The sequence below is a fragment of the Anomaloglossus baeobatrachus genome, chromosome 11, assembly GCF_048569485.1.
Source record: "Anomaloglossus baeobatrachus isolate aAnoBae1 chromosome 11, aAnoBae1.hap1, whole genome shotgun sequence".
Taxonomy (NCBI): Eukaryota; Metazoa; Chordata; class Amphibia; order Anura; family Aromobatidae; genus Anomaloglossus; species Anomaloglossus baeobatrachus.
Genome location: NC_134363.1, coordinates 159,407,436 through 159,428,056, shown reverse-complemented (window position 1 = coordinate 159,428,056; position 20,621 = coordinate 159,407,436). Strand labels below are relative to the sequence as shown.

Below are 20,621 nucleotides of genomic sequence, written 5' to 3'. Positions count from 1 at the left end.
GTGATAGCTGCATAAGATCATATCCCATTGAATTGGTATGACATAAACCCTATAGTAACACTCACACTGCCTTGCAGGGTAAGGCCATGTTCACACAGTGCGTTTTTGGTGAATGACACTAAGTTTATTTAAACACACCAAAAAAGGCAGCACCAAATGTAGCAAAAAATGCAGCTTTTTTTTATTGCCAGAAAAAAAAAAAAAAAAACGCCGCAAAAAATGCACTGTGTGAATATAGCCTTACTGCCCAGCATGTGCCAATCCAAGGAGAGGATGCTATATTAAAATGTGCCTTTCTGGTGTGGCTTTAGACATAGGAAAAGTACACTGTATGAACATAAGTATTGTCACGCTAGGTACGGGGAAGTAGCAAGCGAGCTCCGAAAGGGAAGGGAACCATGTGTCTAGGGCAGGGGAAGATGGTGACCCCTGACCAAACCTACTGCTGGTCCCTGGAGTCCCTCACCACCCTAGATAGATTTCGCACCTATGCGCCGAGCTGGATACCTGACCCTAATTATCCCTAATGCTGGACCCTAAATAGGCAGCGGGTGGGATGGGCTCCTTGTCAACACCCACTAAAAGCTTGAAAAGACACAAGGACGACACACAGGTGGAGAATGCATGAACTACTTATTCACAGATGACTCAGGTAGAAGTTCAGTAATAATACTAGAGAGGAGTACAAGCCACCTGCTTGCAACCAGAGCTTAAATGAACTGAATATCACCAGCACCAGTCAAGGGAAGATGGGAGTATTAAAACCCAAGGAGAAATACAGATGATCAGCAGCAGAAGGGGAGAGGAGCTCCGCTGGGTCCTAAAGGGAAAGGTTGAAAATCCAGCAGGAAAGATACTTAGTACACTGAATACTGACAGCAGGAACAATAGAAAGTCAGAGAGGATTTTGCACAGCCGAACGCTATGACCTTCTATTTCCAGAAACCACATGACTGTCTGTCAAACGTGACAAGTATGTGCTCCACTTATATGAGCTTTTTGGACCACCCATTCTAAATCCATAGACATTCATTTGGAGTTGGTTGTTTGCAGATACAACAACTAGCGCTTTTCTGAGAAGGTTTTTTTTACAAGATTTTGGAGGTGTCTGTGGGAATTTTTGCTCCTTCATCCGAAGAGCATTTGTGAGGTCAAACCCGGATGTTGGGGAGAGGTCGAGCTCACAATTTCTGTTCTTGGTCATTCCAAAGGTTCTGGATGGGGATGAGCTCCGGGCGGCCGGTCACGTTCTTCCACCAAACTACCTCCAACCAAGTCCTTATGGACAGTCATGGAAACAGAAAAGACTCTCCCCAAATTTTTCCCACCACAAAGCTGGAAGCTACAAAATGTCCACAGCGTAGTGAGCTGAAGAATTAATGGAGCTGTCCAGGTTTGGGATAAAAGTCTGCACTCTTTGTGCATTCTCACATTGCACACTGTCAGGATTCTCCGGCGCCATGGTCCAATTCCTTCCTTGCGCTGAACTGAAATCCCGCCTCACAGTGATGGCTGGATACAGTGCTACAGACAGGAGAGCAGGAGCAGAGAGGCTATGCCCCGCTCCCAACTCCCCGTACTCCATCTCTATGTCTCTGCTGCTACAGATGGATTGCACTCGACAACAGGCAAAGGACAGCAAGATACACAGACGGGGACACCTAGTGGCCGGCACTTAGCAGTGAGTGTTTGTGGATCAGAAAACATGATTTTTTTAATAAAAAAATAAAATAAAAAATTTGTCAATCATATTAGTCTGCCCCCGTGGTCCCCACATAGCTTCTCATAAGCCAGATCAGATACCCACACTTTGCACTGACGAGGAGCAATCACCCAGAAACACCGTGTCTGCAAATTGGGATTCTGATCTGGCATAAATCCTAGAAAAGGCTTATTAAAAGGCCACTTTTGACTTTTAGGATCGCTACTTTCAATAGGTGGCGCTAGAGTTTGTCTCCTTTCCTGGAGAGACAATTTACATAATTTCGGAAATGGAATCAAGTTGTCTGATGGGGTAAGACAATTAAAATATTATTAATAGGGCTGAAGAAGTCTCTAGGGGATGTGTCAGATGGTTTTTGCTTCTGTAGGCAAAGAGACTCTGAATCCAACAATGCATCACTTAGATTACTGGGTGCAGTTGTTTTGATACAAGCCAAGATATTAGATTATGCATGTAGCAGAGGTGAGAGCTGCCTCCACCCACACCAGGCTTCCAGTGTACATTTACATAGACAGAAGCTGCCAATGACAGAAGGTGTGGAGCTCACACAGTGCTGAGACCCACTAATGATAAAGCCAAGAAGCTTAAACTAACATTGCAGGTAAGGCTGCTTTCACACATCCGGTTTTTGCAGTGCGGCGCAATCCAGCTCAAAAACCTATGCAACGGATGCGGCGAAAAAAACGGATCCGTTGCATACGTTTTTCAATGTCCGTTTTTTGACGGATGCGGCTTGATACCGAGCATGCGCAGTGCAAAAAACCCGCATCTGGCCGCCGGATGCGTTTTTTGCCGCAGGACGCCGCATCTGGCGTCCATAGGCTTGCATTGTAAATTGCGCCGCATCTGGCGCAATGCGGTTTTTTCGCTGCACAAAAAAACGTGCCAGGCAACGTTCCATCCGGCCGCCGCATGGGCTAAATATGCCGCATCCAGCAAAAAAACGGACGCAAAGCAAGGCCATGTGGCACAATACGGCGCTAATGCAAGTCTATGCGGAAAAAACGCAACCGGCGGCAAAAAACAAAGGGTTGCATTTTTTCTGCAAAGCACCGTATTGTGCCGCTCAGCAAAAACCGGATGCGTGAAAGCAGCCTAAACAAAAAAACAAACAAACATTGAGATAAGAGACACAGGGCTGAATTCTTTGTTTTAACTCATGCAGCATGCTGTCTTCAGATTACATTGCTGACGGAGTCGCTTTAAATGTAGGTAAATGAAGTTCTACACTACCCATTAGGAACCAAATAATTGCAATATATTATGTAGTACCTAGTGGGATGCGTTACGCTACGGGGGCTTCCTCTCTTCCTATACAGTAATACCCCATCACCCCCATGGATGTAATCATCTGCTACAAAGAAGGTCTGAGCCGCCCACTATACATTATTCATACAGGATAAACATGGCACAGAACGGATGACTAAAATGTATTTAGCAAAGATGTAAATACATTAAAAAAAAAAAATAATAATAGATAAAACGAAGCAGGAGGCGAATGTCACCCTGCAGCGATTCATCACTGAACGTTCTGTGCCCTCCGCTGCTGCGCCGTCCCGCTCCATACACCTACATGCTGCTGATTAGTGCTGGTAAAAATAGATCCTCTGGAAGAAGCAATTTCTACACATTTATAAGCCGTGACGAGCAGCCCCCTCCGGAGGAGGACGAGATGAGGGGATCACGACGCGCAAATCAGCTTTATACAGGAGGATACCTTATGGGTACAGAGGGTCACGGACCGTTCCAGGAATCCCATAGGGCTGGGAATGGCCGGGGAGCCAATACTTCAGAGAAGGGAATGTTTTTGTTTCTATTTTTTGTTGCGTTTCTGTGCAGAATTTGCATTGAAAAATCCCAATAAAGTTAAAATTTAATACATGTATATGGGGCTTCTAAAACCCCATTCACACAAGGGGGGAAAAGGAGCACGGTGAGGATTGTCACATCCCCATTGTTCTCAAATTTGAAGGTCATCGCTTATCCAAAAGGATAAAGGAAGGGGGGGGGACTTATCAATTGTATGGGGCTGGACCGCCATGGTCCCCACCGATCCCGAGCCCCGGGTGAATGGAGTGGAGCACGATCATTCTAACTGAAGTATCAAAGATAAGCCAACAACAATCTCGGGCGCTCCGGTAACACACGTGATCGACCCCTGCTCCATTCAGGTGGGCGCTCGACTATGACGGACACAGCAATGGGTTCCCCCAACATTCGGAAAATTATATTCATTTTGCAATGAGGATAAAAGTGCCCTGATTTGAATAAAGAGTCCCAATTTTGCTGATCCTTGTAGGTCACAGCGGTCCAACCCCCACCAATCACAGGGTTATCACCTATCCTATTAAACTTGCTTTAACTGGACAACCTCTTTAAGCAGGTGACATTAAATCTTAAAGGGAACCTGTCAGCAGAAATTTCGCCCAAAACCTAAAAGATTCCCCCCTCTGCAGCTCCTGGGCTGCATTCTAGAAAGGTCCCTGTTATTATTGTGCCCCATGTGAGACCAAAATAAAGACTTTATAAAGTGGTACCTTTTTGTATTCAGATTCTGTAAATGTGACACGGGGGCGGGCTGCCTGATGGCCGTTAGTCTGCCTCCTGCCGCTTTAGGCAGTCCCCCATCGCCGATTTCCATAGCTGTGGACGCCGCCCACTGCTCCACAGGTCCCCGCGCATGCGCAGTGCTCATGTCTCGTGGATGAGCACTGTGCCCAGTGTCACCGCTGGTGACGTGCGCGCAGGCTTTAGATTATGGGCGGTGCTGTGATGTTTATTACCAAGCAACCGCCCATAATCACGGGACCGCGCTTTCACCCTCGGCGTCCTTCGTTCTGCGCAAGCGCGGTGCTGCTGACCCCACGTCACCTCCTTCCCATCTTGCCCTGAGGCAGGAAATAGATAGGAGGTGACGTGGGGTCAGCAGCACCGCACTAGAATAATGCAATTCTACCAATCACAATAGGCGATGTCACAGCTCACCTCCTCCCCTTCCCTTAAAAATAAATAAAAATAAATATATTCAGTGTCTGTTCACTGTAACTATATACATGTGTTGTTTCCTGAAACAACAGGAAGTTAAAAGTTAAAAAAGCCCCAGGGGTCAGTGAAGGATGTGTATTTTTAAGATAGACTGTGATACACTTAGCACAAAAACGTAATTTAAACACAAGGTCATTTTATGATAATAGCTTCCCTTTAATAAATTAATAGATGGGAAACCCCTTTAAGTTACTGGCGTTCCTCTTTTTTGAGGGAGTGGAGTTAGAGAAGTGAGTGTGCCGCAGGAGGGTAAACATTGGGAGCTACAAGAAATGTAAAAAAGTTAAAGATATTGGTAAATAAAACTTTTATATGTTAATTAACGCCAATGGGCTATTGATTGGCAAATGAACGTCCAATAAAAAACAAAAAAAAAAACAAACAGGAAAAAAAACAAAAAACGGATCATCGGCAAAAACACGAAACACTCATTCGTTGGTTGATCATAGTCAGCAACACTTGTTTGGCGCTTATTGAGATGCGGCCAAATTAGTTTTTTTTACCCTTTTTTTGTTTATTTTTATTGGGAGAGGGCTCATCATCCAACGCGTCTGATCTTTTACCCTAGAAAGACTAAAAATTTCCCACCAAATTTAGAAGCCAACATTATTCTAATGCGCGTGCAGCTCATTGCCGTTAAATTACAGTCTATACTCTACAACACTTCAGCAGCAAAAGGACCTGTCACAAGATCAAAAATGTCCAGTTTTTGCTCTTCTTTTATTCCCTCAGTTCCCCTGAGTATTTCGACGTCTTCATTTCTAAAATCCGCCATTGAATTCCAGAGATACGGGTATTTCCATCTAGTTTTAATTATTGGCTTTACCTAAGGGGCGTGGCACACAGGAGCCTAAAGACACGCCCCTGAGGATCCTGTGAGCCACACCCCTTAATAAAAATGCTCATATCTCTGGAACGGTTTGGTGGATTTTAAAAAGAGAAACAATGGCATACTCAGTGAAGCAGCAGGAATAAAATAAGAGGAACGGGGCACCTCTGACCTGGTGACAGGTCCTCTGTAGGGGAATCAGCAATAAGTTAGGAGCAAGAAACTTATTTACAGAATATATTTACAGTCACAATGTTTACTGGACAAATATAGGTAGGGCGTAACAGGATATAAGATCATAGCAAAAGTCCTTCATCCCCCTCCACCTCGACAGTGTAAATATCCGTAACCACATGACTATGACTTTACTGTGTTCTACACCAAAAACTAGCTCCAGAACGGTGCTTATCATCTGGCACAACCTTTGTGATCTCACGACATGTATCTTTACAATAAAGTGCAAACAGTAATTTTCAGAATTCCCATAGAAATTATGGGAGTCACCCATCCATTCCCTGCAGTGCACATGGGGTCATGTCCTTGAACAGCTTTTAGGATATTATACAACAATTGAGGATCTAATTTGTCAAGCAAATTAGATGCACTCAACATGAGTTTTTAGGATTTCATGAAGCGATTATACACCTTAGATGCTCATCGGCAAAACCTCTGGTAGCTGCTTATCTTTAATCTATCCATACATCGTCTGATTTATAACCACATCATAATTTCAGCTCAACATTGATGTGGTCTGTAGCCATAAATTAACACGTAAGTGTTTAGGAAAAAGATACAAAAATGAGCTCACTCATGGATTCTCAGTTAACTCGTTTAGCTGCCAGTGAAATAAAGAGCCTGTAAAAGCAAAAGAGTTTAATAATATTAATGAAAATTACACAAACAAATCATCCCCAAAAAGTGTCCATAGCCTTTAAACCTTCGCCGGTCCATATTTCTACTCGACCACTCAATTCAACCTTTGGCAATAAATCATTATTGGAGTTTTCCATTGCACACTGTACAATGCCTCAGTTTTTTTAATATATGGATTTAATCTTTGCTCCTGATGGAGCCTTCTACCAGGATCCAAAATACTGGCCACCCCTTACAGAACTAGATACACGGTAGACTATACACAACTAATAGCAGATGGCGAAACACTTGGCTTCAGCAGGGCACGCATATATTTTCCATGGGGAGAGGGAAGAAGTGATCACTAAACTTTCTACCATCTTATCACCTCTGGAGACAAAAAGATCGGGGGCTGAAATTCAACATGCCTAATTCTGCTCCCCTGAAGAGCCCGGACAGCTCCATACAAATAGGATAGTGTCCGGTACTGATGAAAATGGCAGCTTTGTTTCAATCAATATTTTAATTCATTTTTAATATACAGATTCAATCTTTGCTCCTGATGGTGCCATCTACCGTGATCCGAAATACTGGCTACCCCCTACAGAACTAGATGCACTGTGGACTATACACAATCAATAGCCGATGGCGAAACATTCGGCTTCAGCAAGGCACACATATTTTCCATAGGGAGAGGGAAGAAGTGACTGCCAAACGTTCTACCATCTTATCACCTCTGGAAAAAAAAAAAAGATCGAGTGCTGAAATTCAACATGCCTAATCCTGCACCCCGAAGAGTCCGGATGCCTCCATACAAATAGGATAGTGTCCAGTACTGATGAAAATGGCAACTTTGTTTCAATCAATATTTTAATTCATTTTTAATATACAAATTCAATCTTTGCTACTGATGGAGCCATCTACCGGGATCCGAAATACTGGCCAACCCCTACAGAACTAGATGTACAGTGGATTATGCACAATGAATAGCTGATGGCGAAACACTCGGCTTCAGCAGGGCACACATATATTTTCCATGGGGAGAGAGAAGAAGTGAAAGCCAAACTTTCTACCAGAATTTATCACCTCTCTCAACAAAAATATTGGGTCCTGAAATTCAACATGCCCAATCCTGCACCCCGAAGAGTCCGGATGCCTCCATACCAATAGGAGAGTGTCCGGTCCTGATGAAAATGGCAACTTTGTTTCACTCCAAATTTTAATGCATTTTTAATATACAGGTTCAATCTTTGCTCCTGATGGAGCCAGCTACCGGGATCAGAAATACTGGCCACCCCTTACAGAACTAGTTGCACTGTAGACTATACACAATTAATAGCCGACGGCGAAACATTCGGCTTCAGCAGGGCACACATATATTTTCCATGGGGAGAGGGAAGAAGTGACTGACAAACGTTCTACCATCTTATCCCTCTGGAAAAAAAAAAGATCGGGTAATGAAATTCAACATGCCCAATCCTGCTCCCCTGAAGAGCCCGGACAACTCCATACAAATAGGAGAGTGTCCAGTTCTGATGAAAATGGCAACTTTGTTTCACTCCATTTTTAATATACAGATTAAATCTTTGCTACTGATGGTGCCATCTACCGGGATCGGAAATACTGGCCACCCCCTACAGAACTAGATGCACTGTGGACTATACACAATCAATAGCCAATGGCGAAACATTCGGCTTCAGCAGGGCACGCATATATTTTCCATGGGGAAAGGGAAGAAGTGACTGCCAAACCTTTGTACCAGAATTTCTTATCAATTCTGGAAATAAAAAGATTGGGTGCTCAATTCAACATGCCCAATCCTGCACCCCGAAGAGTCTGGATGCCTCCATACAAATAGGAGAGTGTCCACTTCTGATGAAAATGGCAACATTGTTTCAAAACATATTTGTATCTTATTTAAAAAAGAAATAAATAGAATTATAAACAAATAAAAATAACTACCTAAACAGAAGTGAAGTAACTACTTACGGTGTAAAGTCCACAGAACGCCGCCTGCTTCACCCTCCTGACCATTCTTTGTCGGAGTTCTGCAGTTTTAGGTAGAATGTGTCTGAATTTATCGGCTGCTTTGTTATATGAAGTCCAGGCCATCTGCCACCCACTGCCTGAGCTCATGGATGAACGGCGGATTGTTTGGCGGTCCTGGAACACACCACCGCTATGCATGTTTTTCTCTATAAATGAACGTACATGACTGGCCTTTACTAAATTAGCATTTTATTTTTTTTTCCCGTACAGTGTGTAGCATATGACATTCCAGAATTAATTTAGACCATTAACTGTTTGTATTGTGGAGGCTACAGAATCAGAAAAGTGTCCATTTTCCAAAAGATTTTTTGCTAAAAAAACTGACCTCAAACATCAGTAGCTCAGTCTCTTGCACCATCAATAATTTTGTTTTTCTATAAAGATCTGAGAAGATACTGTAACAAAGCCCCCTTTTCTTGAATGGGCCATGTTTTTTTGTGCCCCTTGGAACATGTGGAGAAGTTGCTGAATTATGGCGCAAACAACCTCAGCTGTCATGCGGTGTTCAGGTCTAAACTCATTAGGTTCTGTTCACACTTGCAACCTGTGGTATCCTAGTGAGGCATCAGGTTCTGCAGTGTGAAGAGAACCTAACGCCGCCAAGACAAAGTTCTCCAGGTCAGCAGGATCTATCTCCTGAAGGACTGAGGAACAGAGAACATAAACAGCCGACGCCCAGCTCTGGTTCAGCTAGAGCCGTGCGTCGGCTGTTCCTCAGTCCTGCAGGAGTTAATTCCTGCTGACTTGGGGAACTCTACTCAGGTTGCCAGTCAAAGTAATCTCCTTCCTATACAAGATCCTGGATCTCACTACTCAGCGCCGATTATAGCTTCAGCTTCAAGCGATACCGGTCTTGTTGGTGAACCTGTTGATGGTGATCCGTGTTGTGATATTGAGTGACATGAACGTTCCCCTGTTGTGCGTTACTTTTATTCCCTTTTTCGTTACTCCCCAATGCATCTCCTGTGTGTTTTGAGTGCAGTGTGCACGAATTTCCAATCTGCCTTGTCCATGTCGTTTTGTGGGGTTTCCTTATTGGGTTTTCTGGCCCACCTCGAGGCTGGGGGCAAGGGAGAATAAGGTCAGGACTTGGATAGGAGTTAGGGTCACACTGGGGGCTCGGACCTGGTTACCATCAAGCCTACCTTTGAGATAAGGGACAGCGCAGGATCTCGAGTCTGACGCCCAGCCTAGGGGCTCCTGACCTGTCATTACATACTCCATATCATCAGTTACTTTTAGATGCATCGTTCATTTACTTACAACACTGTTGGCGGCTCACTCAATTAGGGTTGTGGCTTTATTGGAAGGGTGTGGCTTTGTCCAAGGGGTGTGTCTTAAGAGGCACCAAAAATTTGATGCAAAAAAAAAAAAATGGGGCAAAAAGCCTGCAGACTTATAAAAGTAAAAAGTGGCAATGGATGTGCCAAATTTATCACCAAGGAATGTAATAAAATTTGGTGCACTTAGACAGTGGCTAGCTCACGTTTACCCTGACCATACATTAGACTTAAAAATCTGTATCACTGTAATCGAGGAAAAAGAAAAACAAGGTGGTCACTGGCTTTGTAGTCCAGGCACCCCCAGCATTGTGCCAGTGATGCCTTCTCAGCCCATAGGGCACATCACTGGCGAACACAGACAGAAAAGGGCCCCTATGCAAAAACAATATACGGGCCCTTTGGTCATATAAGAGCTCATCGAAATTAATAATTCCACCTGCTTTGCAAATAAAAATGGCCCAACTAATCTCCTGGGCCCCATTGGCTGCACTAATGAGGTGTCCGCCCCTGGGGAACATCACTAGGATATCAGAGCCTCCATAGAGAACCTCCGAATCCTGACAACTCCATGTTTTTCAAAGTCTGTAATGAGCTCAACATGTTGTCAGTCAATGGCGATAAACTTCAAATTTACAATATTGAGGTTATATGATGATGACGACATCTGCAAAGACAAGGAAATTCCTCCCCAAGGATCATCCTGAAAGAATCACTTTTTTTTTTTTAACCCTCCGATCACAGAAATATTCGCCAAGCGTCATGACATAGCGGAGGTCTTGTCATCCCAAAAGGCAGATGAAAAGCACTGGAGAGCAATCTGAAGACGTTTTTAATGCCTTGCTTTTCGCTATGAAACCGGACCAGGGCCCTGCAATTACAGTGGGTACGGAAAGTATTCACACCCCTTTACATTTTTCTCTCTGTTTCATTGAAGACATTTGGTAAATTCAAATGAATTGATTTTTTTCCTCATTAATGCTACTTGACAGAACACCCCCCCCCCCCCCCCGAAATGGAGAAATTTTTGAAAATGTATTAAATAAGAAAAACTGAAATATCACATGCTCATAAGTATTCACACCCTTTGCTCAGTATTGAATAGACACACCCTTTTGAGCTAGTACAGCCATGAGTCTTCTTGGGATCCTGGATTTGGGGATCCTCTGCCATTCTTCCTTGCAGATACTCTCCATTTCCGGTTGGATGGTGAACGTTGGTGGACGCCATTTTCAGGTCTCTCCAGAGATGCTCAATTGGGTTTAGGTCAGGGCTCTGGCTGGGCAGGTCAAGAAAGGTCACAGAGCTGTTCTGAAGTCACTCCTTTGTTATTTTTAGCTGTGTGCTCATTGTCTTGTTGGAAGGTGAACCTCCGGCCAAGTCTGAGGTCCAGAGCACTCTGGAAGAGGTTTTCTTCCAGGATATCTCTGTACTTGTTCGCATTCATCTTTCCTTCAATTGCAGTCCTGTACCTGCCCCATAGCATGATGCTGCCACCACCATGCTTCACTGTAGGGATTGTATTGGGCAGGTGATGAGCAGGGCCTGGTTTTCGCCACACATAACGCTTAGAATTATCACCACAAAGTTCTATCGTCATCTCATCAGCCCAGAGAATCTTGTTTCTCATAGTCTGGGAGTCCTTCATGTGTTTTTTTGCAAACTTTATGTGGACTTTCATATGTTTTGAACTGAGGAGATGCTTCCGTCGGGCCACTCTGCCATAAAGCCCCAACTGGTGCATGGCTGCAGTGATAGTTGAATTTGTGGAACGTTCTCCCATCTCCATACTGCATCTCTGGAGCTCATCCACAGTGATCTTGGGGTTTTTCTTTACGTCTCTCACCAAGCCTTTTCTCCCACAATTGCTCAGTTTGGCTGGACGGCCAGGTCTAGGAAGAGTTCTGATGGTCCCAAACTTATTCCATTTAAGGATTATGGAGGCCACTGTGCTCTTAAGAACCTTGTGTACTGCAGAAATTCTTTTGTAACCTTGGCCAGATCTGTGCCTTGCCACAATTCTGTCTCTGAGCTCCTTGGGCAGTTCCTTGGACCTCATGATTCTCATTTGGTGTGACATGCAGTGTGAGCTGTGAGGTCTTAGCACCTTTCCTAATCAAGTCTTATCAGTGTGATTAAACACATCTGGACTCCAACGAAGGAGCAGAACCATCTCAAGGAGGATCCCAAGGAGATGGGACAGCATGTGCCTTAAATATGAGTGTCTGAGCAAAGGGTCTGAATACTTATGACCATGTAACCTTTTAGTTTTTCTTGTTTAATAAATTTGCAAAAAATTCTACATTTCTGTTTTTTTTCTGTCAAGATGGGGGATGGGGTGCAGAGTGTACATTAATGATAAAAAAAATGAACTTTTTTGAAATTTTCAAATGGCTGCAATGAAACAAAAAGTGAAAAATGTAATGGGACCTGAATACTTTCCATACCCACTGTATCAGTTTAATAAAACAACAAAAACAAAAGTGGTAAAAAGAAAATTGTAAAATGAGCCTTTACAATTAAGGACAGGTGCAATGCATGGTCTTGGAGAAATGATGCTCCAGCACCTATAGTGCTGGGAGAATACCAGAAGAACTTCCCACTGAAACCAGTGGATGGCAAGTTACAGCGCATGAGGACATATTAGACTGGTGTGTTCACTAAAAGCCTAAAAGCAGTCTTTCCTTGTTGTGGGGTGGAGGGCAGCAAAATGATGCTTTTGTATGAAGGGTAAGGCTTTAATTCTTCATAATAGTCAGAAATGTGTTTTTTTTTTGTATTGTTAACTGGATAAGTCATCAATAAATGAGATATATTCCCACAGCCGTGCACAGGAATCTCACTCAACTCATCAGATAAATCAGGCTGTATAAGCGAGCACCCAGAGGAGAGGAACAGAGGGGTTTCCCCATTAACAGGGAACATGCTCATTGGCAAGCGCTCACAGAGAAGGATCGTCTTGCTGTGCAAGTATTTGGGAGCTCAGATGCTCGGAGTTTCTCCTTATTAGCGGCAGATAATTAGGCAAAGCAGAAGAAAACCGTGGAGCTTCCCAGAATGATAGAAATATTATGTAGCACCGGTCCAAAATTAGAAAATATTCTCAGGAGGGAAAGGGGGAGGCATTGTATGAGGAATAGTGTACAGCACGAGACGTCATCCTGTATCGTGAAAGCGTCACGCCATGTGCAGAAACGCTTTTCTATAGATTTATGGGACCCTGTACAAGAACAATATATAGGGCCCTGTGCAAGAACATGACATAGGTCCCTGTGCAAGAACAATATATAGGGCCCTGCGCAATAACAATGCATGGGCCCCCTGCGCAACAACAATGCGTGAGTCCCCTGCGCAACAACAATGCGTGAGTCCCCTGCGCAACAACAATGTATGAGTCCCCTGCGCAACAATACATGGGCCCCCTGCGCAACAACAATACATGGGCCCCCTGCGCAACAACAATACATGGGCCCCCTGCGCAAGAACAATACATGGGCCCCCTGCGCAAGAACAATACATGGGCCCCCTGCGCAAGAACAATACATGGGCCCCCTGCGCAAGAACAATAGATGGGTCCCTGCGCAAGAACAATAAATGGGTCCCTGCGCAAGAACAATACATGGGCCCCCTGTGCAAGAACAATACATGGGCCCCCTGTGCAAGAACAATACATGGGCCCCCTGAGCAAGAACAATAAATGGGTCCCAGCACAAGAACAATAAATGGGTCCCTGCACAAGAACAATGCATGAGCCCCCTGCGCAAGAACAATACATGGGCCCCCTGCGCAAGAACAATACATGGGCCCCCTGCGCAAGAACAATACATGGGCCCCCTGCGCAAGAACAATACATGGGCCCCCTGCGCAAGAACAATACATGGGCCCCCTGCGCAAGAACAATACATGGGCCCCCTGCATAAGAACAATACATGGGCCCCCTGCGCAAGAACAATACATGGGCCCCCTGCGCAAGAACAATATATGGGTCTTATGCAAGAATAATATATGGACCCCTGTGCAAGAATTATATTGCACCATTAATTCCACAGCTTTACATACATTGGGGGGTCACAATCTACATTCCCTATCTGTATGTTTTTGGAGTGTGGAAGGAAAATGGAGAACCCGGAGGAAACCCACGCAAACACAGGGATAACATACAAACTCCTTGCAGATGTTGTTAAAGTCTACAAATCCCAATCAATGATAACCTGTAATTCATAATGTCCTCCATCATTCCCAACTAAGAAAGATTATCCATCTACATCCATACGCTAGGTTGCATATGTGCCATCTGTATTGTATACAATGACAATGAGCTACTACTATGATTGTAACAATGTAGCTTACCCATACATAAGGTATCATCCAACTGTCACTGTTGTTAATTTCTGATATGCGGGAGCAAGAAAGAAGAACAGCAGCTGCTCACATTACACAAAATAGAAGGACACGAGTCATAATGCCCTAAATGTAATCACTAGATATGACATTAAAGGCGTTGACAGATCAGTGGGGGTCCGGTACATGGCCCCCCCACTCAATCACTGCTGCTGAGAAAGGGAGAACCGCTCCTATTGTCTTTCATAGGATATGATCTGCTGTACCCGGCAGCGGCCACTACACATTGAATAGAGCTAGGATGTAGCAGTTGCATTCAATATTTACAGTTGTGAAATAAATAAATGCTATCTTGATACTTTAACTTTAAGGCTCTGTACACACGTAAAATAGTTGGTTGCAGACATTTCTGTATCTCTTCGCAGGAAAAAAAACAAAACGAAAAACATGCATTTGTTCCCACTTTTTTATGCATTTTTCAAATAAATAGTAAAAAAAAGTTGCAAAAACTCTGAAAGACTTGGACACGGTGCAGATTATTTTCTGCCCCAAATCTGCAAATAGAAAATATTCAACGTGTGCACAAAACTTCAGGATTCTCAGTGACTTTGCTGACATCAGGAATTACTTGCAGTTTTGTGACAATTTTGCACTCAAAAATGCATCATAAGGCCTCCTTCACACGTTCGTGAAAAACCACGCACGTTTTTCACGGACGAGTCAGAGGTGCGTTTTGCCCTCCGTGAGCCGTGTTTATGGCACACGTGTGTTCTCCGTGTGTTATCCAGGATAACTCATGGAGAACGGGAACTTTCTGCTCACCTGTCCCAGGAGTCGCTGTCCGTGGTGCTGATCTTCGGTCTCCGGTCCTGCCGACTCCCCGCTGCTGCTGCTTCCGGCTGCAGTGAAGTGAATATGCAATGAGCATAATGAGCGGCGGTCGGCAGCAAGTGACAGCAACGGCAGAGACAGCAGGGCTGGAGAAGGTGAGTAATGTTTTTTTTAATTTTCTCAAACAAGTCTGTTTTCTCCGGCGCGTGTCACACGGAACACCTCCGTGTGGTCTCTTTGCGTTCCATAAGACACCCGTGATGCCGAAGAAAAACGGACATGTTGACATGTGGGACACACGTATGCTCCACACGTACACACGGTCAATGGCAGAACACGCACGCAAGTGCAGACCCATTGATTTTAATGGGTCTACGTGTGCCCATGTCTCCGGTACATGAGGAAACGGCCCAAACACGTGCCGGAGACACGGATGTGTGAAAGAGGCCTAAAACGTAGTGTGCACACTCCCTAAGGCTATATACACACACGTGTGCGTTTTGCACGCTTTTCCGCAGCATTTTAGACTGCAGCATAAAAGCATGGGTTCTGCGTCCCCAGCAAAGTCTATGAGAATTTAGCAAAATCCATGGGCACATTGCTTTTTTTAAAAACGCAGCGTTTTGGATGCCAAATATTTTACAAAAACGATGTATTTAAAAAAGCAACATGTCACTTCTTTTGTGTGTTTTGGATGCTTTTCCCACTCTGTCTATGACAGAGCAAGCATCCAGAACACATGAATTCTGCATCCAAACTGCATCCCAAACTGCATCCCAAAATTAGCGTTTTGGATGCATTTTTAATGCTCAAGCAGTGTCAAAAAGTTGCATTTTATTTGACAACCAGAACGCACACATGCGCACATAGCCTAAGAGTTTATTCAAAGGTGGCAGATCAGAATCAGACATTTCTCCAAAGGTTTCATTCAGTTGAATAGGATCTGCAGTAATCTACACTGTGTGCAGAATTATTAGGCAAATGAGTGTTTTCATCACATGATACTTTTTATACGTCGTCCTACTCCAAGCTGTATAGGCTGAGAGCCAACTACCAGTTAAGTAACTCAGGTGATGGCATCTCTGTAATGAGGAGGGGTGCGATGTAATGACATCAACACCCTATATAAAAGGTGCTTAATTATTAGGCAAATTCTTTAGACACATCACTGGAATCAGGGTCTCCGTCTCTACATTATGCTGCTTTCAGATGAGGGTGCAAAAACCTGGTGACAGATTCCCTTTCACTAACCTAGTCCTCCAGGGATACAGACATTAAACCCTGCGCTGACCTAGGGAACAAAAACTATAAACCGTAATATCATCCCCACCCCAGACCTTCAGGAATACAGTAAAGAAAAATAACACCTTTACTGGTGTATACCACAAGGAATATAGATACTACAGCTGGAATCAGGGTCTCTGTCTCTATTGATGGGGGAGCAAAAACCTGGTGACAGATTCCCTTCCACTGCCCTAGCCCACCAGGGATACAGACATTAAACCCTGCATTGACCTAGGGAACAAAAACTGTAAACCATAATCCCATATTTGCCAAAGACCTTCAAGAATACAGTAAAGAAAAAATAACCCATTCACTGCTGTAGACCATAAAGAATATACATGATATACCTGGAATCAGGGTCTCTGTCTCTATAGATGGGGAAGCAAAAACCTGGTGACAGATTCCCTTCCACTGACCTAGGGAACAAAAACTGTAATCCCATCCTTGCCAAAGATCTTCAGGAATACAGTAAAGAAAAATAACTCCTTCACTGCTGTAGACCAGAAGGAATATAGATACTATAGCTGGAATCAGGGTCTCTGTCTCTATAGATGGTGGAGCAAAAACCTTCTGACAGATTCCCTTCCACTGCCCTTGCCCACCAGGGATACAGACATTAAACTCTGCATTGACCTAGGAAACAAAAACTATAAACCGTAATCTCATCCTTGCCAAAGACCTTCAGGAATACAGTAAAGAAAAATAACCCCTTAAATGCTGTAGACCACAAGGAATATAGGTACTATAGCTGGAATCAGGGTCTCTGTCTCTACATTATGCTGCTCTCAGATAGGGGAGCAAAAACCTGCTGACAGATTCCCTTCCACTGGCCTTGCCCACCAGGGATATAATAATAATAATAATAATAATAATAATCTTTATTTTTATATAGCGCTAACATATTCCGCAGTACTTTACATACATCAGGAACACTGTCCCCATTGGGGCTCACAATCTAAGGTCCCTATCTGTATGTCTTTGGAGTGTGGGAGGAAACCGGAGACCCCGCAGGAAACCCACACAAACACAGGGAGAACATACAAACTCCTTGCAGATGGTGTCCTTGGTGACATTCAAACCCAGGACCCCAGCGCTGCAAGACTGCAATCACTAACCACTGAGCCACCGTGACATTAAACTCTGCATTGACCTAGGGAACAAAAACTATAAACCGTAATCCCATCCTTGCCCAAGAACTTCAGGAATACAGTAAAGAAAAATAACCCCTTCACTGCTGTAGACCACAAGGAATATAGCTGGAATCAGGCTCTCTGTCTCTACAGAACCTGCTGACATTCCCTTTAATAGGATGGAGACCACTGCCCTGCCATGTAGTGACCTCCCACTATGGCCTCTATTATCTGCACTCCCATTGTCCCCCATCCTGCCATTCATCCTGTCTCTGGGCCCTGAGCAGGATGTCTCCACTGATACATTGTTGCCTGTTTATATACAGAGTTCTATGTTTGGAATGTTGCAAAATGTATCAATAACAACAAGTAACATGTAACTATAAACAAGTAAACACTGGATTCCATGCACAGAGCAGGGCTGAATCCATCCTGTGTCTGCTCCATTGCAGTCCTGCTCTTGGTTGTCACTGCAGCACTTCTAAAGAGCTGCAGTCCTATCACAAGTCCATGGTGCTGGGCCCTTATACACAAATACACTGCTGCCTCCTATTACATATTTGTCCAGATACAGAAAGCATCATTACACTGCAGCAACAACAAAAAAGCAATTTGCAAAATAAAATGCAAATTCTATCTTTTATAGTTTCCAATATAATAATAATAATAATAATTTTTAAAAATTAAAAATAATAATTATTATTTATATAGCACCAACATATTCCGCAGCGCTTTGCAATATGGGCAATTCAAGTAATATTGTAGCATACAGATGGCAGAGATAAAGTCTCCAGGCTTTGTGCATAGGGAATAAAGATGATTAGTTGATGGGGCTCATACTCACAGACATATGGCTGTAGGTGCTGATCTTATGCTGGGAAGATGCCCGGATGCCCCTCACTCATGCTGCCCCTTTCATTAGACCCAGCACACAGGGGAGGGGGCTGATGATGCCTCTGTGCACAGATCAGGCTGCTTAACTTTGGATGCCAGGGCCGGGAGCAAACCGGTTCTTTGTCATTATCCTGGAAAAAAAAACACCTCTCCAGAATACTAAATTGTCATGGGCTGAAACTGACGCAAATCTGAACCAACCAGGTGCTCGGATGCTTTTAAGGACGCTCCTCCCTAATAAGCTACTGCAACCGGTTTACAGGCGCAGCAGGATGGGGGATTCCGGGCATTGTGCATGTTATATCCTCCAAATGTCACCGAAACGTCTCATTTATCAAATGACAAGAGGCAGTGGAAATGGAGCAGCCAATGGGAGCACAAGCTGGGAGAGAGACACCTTATGTAGCAGAGCGGCTGCAGGCTGAGATTGTGAACTTATCAGTGCCACCTTAAATGGCAGAGATCACACAGGGCTACCTTAAATATCTTTGCAATTATAATGTGTATAGATGCGATGCGGACACAGAGAAGAGGGTCCCTGTGCAAGAACAATATATAGGTCCCTGTGCAAGAACAATATATAGGTCCCTGTGCAAGAACAATATATAGGTCCCTGTGCAAGAACAATATATAGGTCCCTGTGCAAGAACAATATATAGGTCCCTGTGCAAGAACAATATATAGGTCCCTGTGCAAGAACAATATATAGGTCCCTGTGCAAGAACAATATATAGGTCCCTGTGCAAGAACAATATATACAGTTAGGTCCAGAAATATTTGGACAGTGACACAAGTTTTGTTATTTTAGCTGTTTACAAAAACATGTTCAGAAATACAATTATATATATAATATGGGCTGAAAGTGCACACTCCCAGCTGCAATATGAGAGTTTTCACATCCAAATCGGAGAAAGGGTTTAGGAATCATAGCTCTGTAATGCATAGCCTCCTCTTTTTCAAGGGACCAAAAGTAATTGGACAAGGGACTCTAAGGGCTGCAATTAACTCTGAAGGCGTCTCCCTCGTTAACCTGTAATCAATGAAGTAGTTAAAAGGTCTGGGGTTGATTACAGGTGTTTGGTTTTGCATTTGGAAGCTGTTGCTGTGACCAGACAACATGCGGTCTAAGGAACTCTCAATTGAGGTGAAGCAGAACATCCTGAGGCTGAAAAAAAAGAAAAAATCCATCAGAGAGATAGCAGACATGCTTGGAGTAGCAAAATCAACAGTCGGGTACATTCTGAGAAAAAAGGAATTGACTGGTGAGCTTGGGAACTCAAAAAGGCCTGGGCGTCCACGGATGACAACAGTGGTGGATGATCGCCGCATACTTTCTTTGGTGAAGAAGAACCCGTTCACAACATCAACTGAAGTCCAGAACACTCTCAGTGAAGTAGGTGTATCTGTCTCTAAGTCAACAGTAAAGAGAAGACTCCATGAAAGTAAATACAAAGGGTTCACGTCTAGATGCAAACCATTCATCAATTCCAAAAATAGACAGGCCAGAGTTAAATTTGCTGAAAAACACCTCATGAAGCCAGCTCAGTTCTGGAAAAGTATTCTATGGACAGATGAGACCAAGATCAACCTGTACCAGAATGATGGGAAGAAAAAAGTTTGGAGAAGAAAGGGAACGGCACATGATCCAAGGCACAGCACATCCTCTGTAAAACATGGTGGAGGCAACGTGATGGCATGGGCATGCATGGCTTTCAATGGCACTGGGTCACTTGTGTTTATTGATGACATAACAGCAGACAAGAGTAGCCGGATGAATTCTGAAGTGTACCGGGATATACTTTCAGCCCAGATTCAGCCAAATGCCGCAAAGTTGATCGGACGGCGCTTCATAGTACAGATGGACAATGACCCCAAGCATACAGCCAAAGCTACCCAGGAGTTCATGAGTGCAAAAAAGTGGAACATTCTGCAATGGCCAAGTCAATCACCAGATCTTAACCCAATTGAGCATGCATTTCACTTGCTCAAATCCAGACTTAAGACGGAAAGACCCACAAACAAGCAAGACCTGAAGGCTGCGGCTGTAAAGGCCTGGCAAAGCATTAAGAAGGAGGAAACCCAGCGTTTGGTGATGTCCATGGGTTCCAGACTTAAGGCAGTGATTGCCTCCAAAGGATTCGCAACAAAATATTGAAAATAAAAATATTTTGTTTGGGTTTGGTTTATTTGTCAAATTACTTTTGACCTCCTAAAATGTGGAGTGTTTGTAAAGAAATATGTACAATTCCTACAATTTCTATCAGATATTTTTGTTCAAACCTTCAAATTAAACGTTACAATCTGCACTTGAATTCTGTTGTAGAGGTTTCATTTCAAATCCAATGTGGTGGCATGCAGAGCCC

The 20,621-nt window shown here is 43.8% G+C and overlaps 1 protein-coding gene across 3 annotated transcripts in view; it reads right to left on the bottom strand.

Annotated features, from left to right (window-relative positions):
- KLHL17 (kelch like family member 17) overlaps positions 1 to 20,621 on the bottom strand; it is a 96,725-nt gene that overhangs the window by 65,569 nt on the left and 10,535 nt on the right. The window contains exon 1 of one of the 3 annotated variants that reach the window (XM_075328049.1): positions 18,209 to 18,469. The exons of 1 other annotated variant lie outside the window; for it this stretch is intronic. In XM_075328049.1, coding sequence (XP_075184164.1) covers positions 18,209 to 18,214 — 6 coding nt within the window. In that variant the 5' untranslated portion in view covers positions 18,215 to 18,469. Of the gene's footprint in view, positions 1 to 8,438; positions 8,493 to 18,208; positions 18,470 to 20,621 lie in introns of those variants that run through there. One more of the 3 variants, XM_075328048.1, reaches the window with a different exon arrangement.